The 10670-nt window shown below is 34.7% G+C and overlaps 2 protein-coding genes across 3 annotated transcripts in view; both read left to right on the forward strand.

The window, feature by feature from the left end:
* Positions 1-7309: 7309 nt before the first annotated feature.
* Positions 7310-8543, forward strand: LOC111472990 (AP2/ERF and B3 domain-containing transcription factor RAV1-like). The gene has a single exon (XM_023118600.1). The coding sequence runs from the start codon at positions 7365-7367 to the stop codon at positions 8412-8414; it is 1050 nt and encodes a 349-aa protein (XP_022974368.1). The 5' UTR covers positions 7310-7364; the 3' UTR covers positions 8415-8543.
* Positions 8544-9190: 647 nt separating this feature from the next.
* LOC111472984 (methionine aminopeptidase 1B, chloroplastic) overlaps positions 9191-10670 on the forward strand; it is a 15626-nt gene continuing 14146 nt past the window's right edge. Inside the window, exons 1-2 of one of the 2 annotated variants that reach the window (XM_023118586.1) lie at positions 9191-9367; positions 9564-9645. In XM_023118586.1, coding sequence (XP_022974354.1) covers positions 9229-9367; positions 9564-9645 — 221 coding nt within the window. In that variant the 5' untranslated portion in view covers positions 9191-9228. The remainder of the gene's footprint in view (positions 9368-9563; positions 9646-10670) is intronic. The other variant, XM_023118588.1, reaches the window with a different exon arrangement.

The following is a 10670-nucleotide window of genomic DNA, read 5'->3' on the forward strand; positions in this document are numbered from 1 at the left end:
GCGCACATTGCGCTCTTGGAAGTCTATAAGCTTGAACTTAGCTCCCAAAAATTCCAACCAAAACCTTGCATCAAAGACCTCTTTAGCTCTTCTCTCAAGGTTGGTGAATCTTATCTCTCCAAAACTCAATTGAGGTAATGGTCTACTTAAGGGGTGCTTCATTCCTGTGGTGGTTGCCTTTGCCTAAATGATCTATATTGTCTGGGTATACTATGTGGTTTGCACCGAGATATGCTCTATTTTGTCTAGAATTACTATATGGTCTCCACGGAGGCATGCTTGGCATCGAAAATGATGGTTACAGAAGGCTGGGTCATAGATACTTCATCTCGTACTAGACCTTAAGATATCTCATGCACATCTCTATGGGTTAGACGTCACGCACTTTGTGGCGTCACCTCTCTATCTTTCTAAGGCTAGTGTGCTATCATGTGACCTCTCTCGGCCTCATCATCGTATCAAAACACTATAACTCGAATCCATCATCGACATATAGAGTAAACGTTCACTATTTAATGCCCTAAGATGTAATGATAACTATCACGTAACCCGATACAAATATCAAATTCTTACAGATCTTACAACATATCATAAACTACTAAACAGGGTTAGACTGCAAACCTAGTTGCAGCGAGGCCTATCATTGAGCCGAGTCACAGAGGTGTAGGACACTCTATCCTAAGGATAAAAGTTTGTAAAACCTATAACCTGACTGTTCTGATACCAATCTGTCATGACCCGATTTTTTAGACTTCGAATCTCGGATCGTAACTAAAAAAGATGAAAGTAGAATCAAATAAAAGTAAAATACAATCAGAGATAAAAATATGATAAAATTTAAATCAAAATAAAGATAACAATGCCAAAATTAAATAAAAAAATAAATTAAATTATAAGGTGGGGTTGTTTGAATGTATTACAAAAGGTAAAAGTGGGTTTGAGATATAATTTCAAAACAAAATACAAAAAACTCAAACACAAAGATAGGTTGACGCTCTGGAACGACCCCTCTGTGACCGCATAGCTCTCGAACGCTCCTCCCCCTCGACCGGCAACCTACAAAGACCTGGGAAAGAAAAAGGAAAGGGGAGAGTATACAAATATACTCAGTAAGCAACCTACCATATTACTTTCTAGTGATTCCTACAAGTATAACTTCCTGTAATCTATGTGGTTACTTACTTAGATGACATATGCCTTTTCGAGCTAGCTTTACCACGTGTTAGAAGCTCCAAAATTCTTGAAATTTCTCTCTACACACACCATCATATGCGCTATAAAGGTAGCTAGCTACGCACAGCTAATGCACAACTATGCCACATGCGTCCAGTCGGTGTAGTTGTCTTTAGTTTTATGACAATGTTGAACTATGTTAATATGTTACCATTTTTACTTATTTTTATTGATTTTTTTTCCTGTGAATAATCATAGATTGATTTGTGTTTGTTTGTGAACTTTTTAATATATGTTTTCTAACATTGTATCCGAACAATTATAAATTGTAGATAAATAAAACTCTAAAAAAAAAATTTGACAACCAAACAACCCAATCCGAAAATAGAGGGTTGGGTTGAATTGTGAAAATTTTTGGGTTGGATTGAGTTACCAATCCAACCAACCCGAACTTTTGGGTTGGGTCAAAAAAATCCATCAATCCAACCCAGACCATGTACAACCCAGACCATGTACACCCCTACACGTAAGCATAAGTTTCTTTTGAATTATAGTATCGTGACGCATGACACACTTAGCAGGTTGGAAGATGGGTTGCGAGCGGGTCCTTGGGTCAAACTGCATGTTGACGATGGGTCAACATGAAGTGTCTTCACTGCTGATTGCAGACACGTTTCGCCTCCCATTCAGCTTCTTGACGTTCATCGAAATGCCACTTTTTGGTTCGAATCAACTCCACCTCCCTTTATAAAACTTGCAAAATCCCTTCCATTTTTGTCGATTCTTGAAGAAATTGAGTGATACAAAATCCAAGAATGGTTCTCCTGAGGACACTGCAGAAACTATAGCAAAATTCGGATTCCAAATGGTCATTTGAAGTGGATTTTGACTTTGACTCTCTCAACAATCCTAAACACCCATTTTCTTTCTCTCTTTTCCTTTTCTTTCTTTTCTTCTTTTCCTTCATCATTAGCCATCTAATCATGTCTAACCTAGACCCTTAATTAGGCAAGGGTCAAAAGGACGATTTTCTAAAATTTTAAGTATTTTTATTATAATTTTATATTTTTTTTCTTAGTTGTTGAGATTTTTGTAAGTATTATTTTCTCCTACCATATCCCTTACTAAAATCTTGGAAGTTCGAATTTAAAAGAAAAAATCTAATATTTAATTTCTGATTAAGCTCGGATGTTATAGTTTCAAATCTTCAAAATTTGCATGTCTACAACTAAATACAATTACTTTCATTACCATATACACAAATAACATGATTAAGCCTATTAACATCATTAAAACAACCTGCAATAACACTTGACTTAATTTCCAAATGAGTAAACAATACTTCATCTTCGTGAACTCTAATCTCTTCATAAGATTATTGTCGAGTCTCCCACCAATTAATGTCTCTAACACTCAAGAACCACTCTTTAAGTTTAATACAGAAAAAAGAAAACAATAATAAACAAACAAAAGTTGTTGAAGTTAAGGTTTGTGAAAGGCCACATCAAAAGGAGAAGAATTCAAATGAAATGTGATCTCAAGTTGTCCGATAAGATATGTGCAAGTGGTGCTAAACCCTATGCAACGCCAACTCCCCAACTCTTTTATTTGATTTTTCTTTGCTCATGTTGCCAACTTGCCCTTTTTATTTATTTATTTATTTATTTATTTATTTATTTGGAGAGAGACAAATCAAGTGTAGCCGTTCACATGCTAATCATTTGTAGGCATTGTAGAATTACGTCATCTTTGTCGTGAGATGCCGTGGATGGCGGGCCCCGCTTCACACCTATTGGTAGTCAACAATCTTAGTCAACGAATGCAGCTACGAGTTATGGAATTGATTCCTTAAACCCTTTTTATTTCCCCCTTTTTGCTCACTAACCCAAATTTCCCTTCACATTGCTTTTACGCTTCATTTATTTTGGTTTTTAGATTTCAAGTTTGTTTTCGCCCCTACATTTTTTTAATATTTTTTCTTTCTTGTTTTGGTAATTTAAAATATTATGTTTTGTTTTTTACTCTCAAATTTGCACTTGAAAACAAATTTATTCAAATTTTCCTGAATTTATACTCTATAATATTAACATTTTAAAAAGTGGCGTACTATTTCTGCTAAATATAATATAAAAATTACAATAAACACTTTGCAAATTTTTTTTTATTTCAAACATAATATAAAAAAAAAAAAAGTTGAATAATGAAAAAATAATATTGAATATTATTAATTACGTAAATAATTTGGATAGAATAATAAAATTCGGGTTTATCATAATTAAAACCAAATAACTGATTAAGAAGAATCTCAAAACTCTATTATTTATTTATTTTATTTTTTTTGTAAATAGACTCGGGCTTTATCTATTTATATATATATATATATATATACCCGAAATTCTCTTTTTTTTTTTTTTTTTGTTTGGCTTTTTTCTGTTTTGGTCTGCTTAGCATTGACTTTGACCAAAAATGAATCCGTTCAAAAATCAGATTTTTCTTTGTGGAAAATAGGTCACAAGTTGGGATTTTTATTTTGTTTTATTTAAATCCTTGAAAAAATAGAAAAATATGTGGGTCCATTGAATGGAGGGTTTAAATTTTAATTAAGTAAAAAATTAGTGGAATAATTCTAACCAAATTAAGATTAAAAAAATATATTAATTGGTGGGAGGTGCTAAAAGCAATTTGATCACGTGCGACTTTGACCCGAAAAACGTGTTCTATGTCCACGTATGTACAAGACCAAGCAGCAGTCAAAGATTCCTAACCTCATAATTTCAATCCTTCCTTAGTTTCTTAATTTTAATTGCTTACCGAGTTTTTTTTTTTTAATAATTTGATAAATTATTTATTTATTTATTATTGTTGCAATTATTTAAACTCCGTGCCAGCGTGTGAACGGGTTGAAGAAACCATGAGAAGTGGAAGACAGTGAGGAAAACAATGGCTGCTGACGTGGCACATGTTCTTTCTTTCTCTCGTAATCAATATTTTTGGATTTGGATTTATATAGTAAATTATAGTCTTTTTTTAAAAAAAAATTATGTGGAAGAAGAGGGGAAAATAAAGTATATGTTTCTTTTATTATTGTTATTATTATTAGATAGGAATATAGAATTGTATTTGGCCCCCAAAATATAAGAATGTATTATTTTTGTAGACTAATTTTAGATTTTTTTATATAAAAATGAAAGAAATAAATAAGAAATATATAAAAAGTTAATATACTACCATTTTTTTTATAAAAAAAATAAATAAATATATGAGTAATCTCTTTAAAGATAAAATTTAACTTGAATTTTTTTCATTCTTATCCTAAAATAATAGCATTTGACAGATCATATCTATAAAAGGGAGCAAATCAACCCAATCCCATCAAGTTTGATCATTACTTTTAAAACATTCTCAAATAAAGTTTTGATAATACAAAATTTTATCAGAATATTTAGATACTTTTTTGATAAACTTCTTTCCCTTCCCTTTCAACCCTTTAACATTTCACTTTCAATATATATACTTAAGATTATGGAAACTTTTGTTCTTTAAGACAAAAAAATAAATATATTTGGAGCTCAAGGTTTTTTTTAGTAATCAACCTTATCATCACTCTTAGATTATGAGATAATGATCTATCATTAATCTAATCTTTCGAGTCAAACCAATAATTCTTTTCTATTTCGATGTGGAAAATGAATTTCATAATTAATTTTTATTTTTTATTTTTTTTGCACATGCGTCTCTCTTGTATGCTCCTTGTTTCTATTTTTTTTTAATTTTTTTTTTATGAAATTAAATACAATTAAATAATATATTTGGTGTCTTTTTAATAATATGTTTAAATACTACCATTATTTTTCAAGGAAAATTGATGTATAGAGTAGGTCCTCACTAACAGTCAAAAAATTATTCTATGAAATTGTCAGCCAAAATTTGTACATTTTCAAAAATTTGCTCATTCCATTTCAAGTATAATTGCCAACCTATAAGAATGTAATTTACAGCTATTACTTAGATTTTAAATACATTTAAAAGATGGGAAAATAAAGAAAAAAAAATTAGGGGAAAATAAATGTAGGCATGAGGTGGCCATGGTAGGTGAAGGAGAGCAGGAGGGAACGACAAAAGATGATGTGTCGGATTAATATGATTCATATAAAATGTCAAATCCAACCGCACTTGCCTAAAAGTGCCAACATGTCGTTCACGTTCTCATCTTTTCTATCTTCTCTATCATTGCGATTATCTCAATTCTCAGTATATAAAAATATATCTCAATTTTCGTTTCTTTCTCAAATCATTCATTCAATACTCAATTTGTTTTCTAAATTTTGAAATCATTGGATCACGAGTGAGAGCAATACTACGTAAACATAAAATGAAAAACAAAAAGAAATTAATAATTAATGCGGTGCTTTTTACAACAAATAACAATTGCATCATTTTTATGTCCATCTTGTTTGAAACATATCTTAAAAACTGAAAACCTATTATTGAAAATTTATGTTTGGACCACTAACTAAAAATAGACATAGTGAAAGGGATTTGATTAATACATATGTGGGGCATCCAAAGAGATGAGGCATAATAAATGGATGTATGGAATATTGCGTTAACAAGAAAAAAAATGATATTAGAGAGCCAATGCGACAAAATTGGACGACTCCTCAAAATACTAAACAAAATGATTTTGGATTATGGGTTTTATGAACATGCCTTTTTTATTGCCTATTAATCATAATATTCCTACATTTTTCAAATTTTTCAATTCAATCTACGACCTTATTTAATTTGAATAGAAAATTTTAGATGGGTATGGATTTCATAAATCTCCCAAAAACTAAGTTAGATTAAACCAAATCAATACCAATTTCTTGTTAATTTTAAAAATATATATTCAAATGAAATGGTAAATCTTAATCAAATGTGAATAAAAGATCGGAACCATCTAAAAATTTACGGTTCAAAAAGTTTACCATCCAAACAATTGAAGGTAAAAAAATGTCCAAATCCAATCTAATCCAACTCACAAATATTTTTAATTTTTAATTAATTTAAATTAATAATTATCCACTCACAACTAAGGTTTAATTATTTGAGCATTACTGGAACGGTTATATTTGTCTTTTATTTGTAAATGTTAACATCTTTGTATGAGATTTGAAAGTTGTGATTTTAGATAGGAAAAAATGGTAAGAGGGGAGTGGATAATATTCATTAATTTTGCTGAAATAGATTAAAAAGTCACCCAATAAAAGGCGTACTTATTTGAAAGAAATTCATAGTTACATAATAATTTAATGAAGTTGAGAGATTGAGGCATAAAATAGGAGGAATACGTTAGTAAATATGCAGGCAGTATTGGGAGGTAAATATATAGGCATAAAAGAGGCGTAAATGAGTAGAGTAAGTGAAGAGGGTACAATAATATTCAATGCATTTTGTGGACTCCACTGGGCCCCACCAAAATGACTATTTTATCCCCAGTTATTCCGTACAATTTAACGTATGCCATGTTCGAGTGGGGTGGCTCACACACTCCCTACTCCCACTCTACTCCCCCAATCTCCAATCTCCACCCTCCATTACTCCGACCTTTTCCAGTCCAAGGGTGTGGTGAGAGTTATGGGTTTGTATTAATTTGCAAAGGAAATTAGGATATTATGAAAATAATGTGAATGGGAGATGGATTGAATGTGTTGTGAAGAAGCAGGCCCACAACACCGCCCATATCTCATTATCTTTACACGTGGTGGGAGTGGAGCGGGGCTTGTGGGGCTGTCCTCTCTTCTCTGTAATGGGAGGGAGAGAGAGAGAGAGAGAGAGAGCGCGCGCGGGGCATGGGATGAGCGGTACAACAACAGGAGTGGCAGCAGATTTGATAGGCGATAGCCGGGGGGATGAACCTGTATCTAATATCTATTCCTCTCTAATCTTAACAACTTTCAACTCCATTTTTAATTTAACCTAACCTTCTTTTTTTTTTTTTTAAAAAAAAAAAAGAAAAAGGAAAAAAATCTTGAATTAATATATTATATATGTCTATCTCTAACTTCACCCACATACCCATATCTCCCACACCTATAATAATTGGATTCCATCCCTTCCCCCCTCCTTCCTCTTTCTTATTTTGATAATTTCATTTCTAAAATTAAATTAAAAAAAAAAAAAAAAAAAAAAAGGTCTTGAGTTGCAATATGTATGTATATATTCCTCCCCCATCAGCCCCTCACTTCCCATTGATTCCTTTTTTTTTTCTCTCTCCAAACAAAATGGATGCGAGTTCTATAGACGAAAGCAGCGGCAGCGACTCCACCTCCATTTCTCCCATCACTCCATTACTCTTCCACTCATCCCCCGCGCCTGGGATGCCCCATGAGGCCGAATCTCGGAAGCTTCCATCTTCCCGTTTCAAAGGAGTGGTCCCTCAGCCCAATGGCCGATGGGGGGCCCAGATTTACGAGAAGCATCAGAGAGTCTGGCTCGGGACATTCAACCAAGAACACCACGCTGCCAACGCCTACGACATCGCTGCCCTCCGCTTCCGTGGCCGCGACGCCGTCACCAACTTCAAATCCCTGGACGACGACGATGATAATGATGCCATGGAGGGCGAGTTTCTGAACTCCCACTCCAAGCTCGAGATCGTGGACATGCTCCGGAAACACACCTACAATGAGGAGCTCCAGCAGAGCAAGCGGCAGCGTGGGGCCATAGCGGCGGCTAATACGCCTGTCCACCATTCGGGGGTTGATTCGAAGAGGGAAGTGTTGTTTGAGAAAACGGTGACGCCGAGTGACGTGGGGAAGTTGAACCGGTTGGTGATACCGAAGCAGCACGCGGAGAAGAATTTCCCGACGGGGGAGGGGTTGGGTTCCGGGAAAGGAATGCTTTTGAACTTGGAGGATATGGGAGGGAAAGTTTGGCGGTTCCGGTACTCGTATTGGAATAGTAGCCAGAGCTATGTGTTGACTAAAGGGTGGAGCCGGTTCGTGAAAGAGAAGAGTCTCCGAGCCGGGGATGTGGTTCGGTTCCTCCGCTCCACCGGCGCGGATAAGCAGCTTTACATCGATGGAAAGGCGATAAGTGAAGGGGGGGTGAAGGCGGTTCATGTGGTCAAGCTTTTTGGAGTCAATATTCTGGAAGTGCCGCTGCCGGTGGGTCGTTGCGGCGGGGAGCCAAAGAACCAAGGGGTATTATTGGAATTGCAACCTTCCAAGAAGCAGAGAATAATCAAAGCCTTGTAACATTTTAATTTTAATTTTAATTTTAATTTTTGGTGTGCCAAGTTGGGCAATGTGACGTATTAACCCCAAAAAACGGATAAAAGAAAAAAGAAGAGAGAAGATGAAACCCATCCTTTTTTGACCTTTTTATTTTCTTTTTATCTTGTCAATTAATTACTTCTAATTTTAACCAATTTTTGTGAATTAATGTAGCCCTGCATTCTAAACTTTATCCTAATGCTTACATATTTAGGTCCATTCAAATTTCTTAAATTAATGCTTAAAATATGTGTTCTTTCACTATCATTTAATTCAAATACATTATACTTTTATTTTAAATAATATAACAACTATCAATTTTCTAAAATCAAAACGTTCATTCCTGTTTCAAAAATCAAAAGCGTGTATAGTAAAATATATGATTCTTAAAATATAAGAAACCGTCGATAAAAAAAATTAATTTATTTTAAATAGTTTGTTTGATAATATATATATATATATATATATATATATTTATTTATTTAGAAAGACACATTGTAAACAATATTCTTAGCGTAGTAATTGATTCCAAGAAAATTGTACGATCAAGATATTCACCATGGTAATAAAAAAATGAAGAGCTCGATACGTTTGGGCCTAAACTAGCGAGTCACCATGGAATGAAAATAATAATAAATAAATTTGGATCCTAAATGGGCCTCATGGGCCGTATCCTATAAAGGAGACGCCTTCTTGAACAGAGCCCATGTAAATTTGCCCGCCCATGTAAGTACCTCCAAAACGTTATCCTCTGTTCCTCCTGCTATTGTTCGTTGGTTGAAATTTCTAGTGGAGAATGGCAATTAGCGCCTCGCTCGTTCGAGTTTCATCATTGAAGCTCTCTTCAGTCTCTCATGGTCATGATTTCTCACCTTCGTCGAAGTCGTCGTCCTTCATGGGCGTGCCACTTAATTTTCTTCCCTCTTTCCGCTCTGGTATGTTTGTCCTTCTACCTTGTTTGCTTCCATGGAATATACGGAAGCTTTATGACTTCTCATTCTTTTTCTTATCATTCATTTCACTCACGAATTGAGCGCATAGGAACTATTTAAGTTCATTTTACATGTTAATGGCTCGGTCTTCTCTTCTTTCACCTCACTCGTGTTCATCTTGTTTTCTCGTTCCTTGCAGGGAAACAAAAGCAGTTTCATGACAATCTTGTCGTTGTATCGAAGAGGACGTCGGGTCTGGAGGAAGCCTTGAGAAATTTGAGGTACACCGGACTGATGGGCTTTATGGCTCTTTAAGCACGTATGAGACTGTTTAATTATTTTTTGATCTTGTACGCTCTTTTCTTATTGATTCCGTTCGAATGCCCTGCTTCAATACGCAAGTTGTTGATGGTGTTTCTTTATACTAATACTCTTTTCTAAGTTATACATTTTATTATATCGATGAATGTACGAATTGCGAATCTTTGATAAAGGAAAATAGAATACCAACTCTCGATTAGAATTCATGGGAAGTTGTTTTGTGAAACCCCAAAAGTTCTGAAACTTAAACGGAATAGGTTCCCAGTACGTCTCGCGTGGAGATTCGTAGAATCATATGAGATGCTCCTCTCATTGTTTGAAGCAGTACAGGAGTATTAAGTTGACCTATCATTTGCCCCAAGGAATTGAGCAATAGAATAGAGAACTGCTTGCCCCCCTTGTATTCGGCCATGAGAAACAAGAAAGGCAAACATCATTTAGAGAAAAGTCACTTATGAGTTAATTGAGATAACCCATACTGCCAGTACAAGTATTGTTTCCTACAAAAGATTCTTGAGATGTCGACCTAATGTCGAGTCACTTCTGATGCACCAACAATCCCTAATAGACCGTAAGATATTTTTTTAAAATTAATTTTAGTTTAAATGGTTAGAGATCATGTTGTTTTGCTAGAGGGAGGAGAAACAAGAACCTGATTGACTTTCTAGACAATGGGGATATCTTGAAGGAGGATAGGGAGATTGAGGAGGAGATCATCTCTTTCTTTTCAAATCTCTATGCCCCTTTTGGCCCCTAGGTCTTTTTTGGGATGGGTTGGATTAGAGTCCCATCTTTGATAGAGAGAGGGAAGAGTTGGAAGCCTTGTTTACGCCATGGTGGAAATCTTGTAGGTGGTCTTTGGGTTTTTTTAGAGTAACAAATCCCCGGGGTCTAAGGTTTCATGATGACCATCTTTTAGAAAAGTTGGAGTGCATAGAGGAGAATTTATGGAAAGTCTTTAGCGAGTTTTACGGCGGGGGTGGGG

Source organism: Cucurbita maxima, unplaced genomic scaffold (genome assembly GCF_002738345.1).
Source record: "Cucurbita maxima cultivar Rimu unplaced genomic scaffold, Cmax_1.0 Cma_Scf00095, whole genome shotgun sequence".
NCBI classification, from domain to species: Eukaryota; Viridiplantae; Streptophyta; class Magnoliopsida; order Cucurbitales; family Cucurbitaceae; genus Cucurbita; species Cucurbita maxima.

What these genes read in the sequence shown, in the direction of transcription:
- LOC111472990 (XM_023118600.1), top strand. Translation starts at nt 7,365, where the DNA reads ATGTATGTATATATTCCTCCCCCATCAGCCCCTCACTTCCCATTGATT.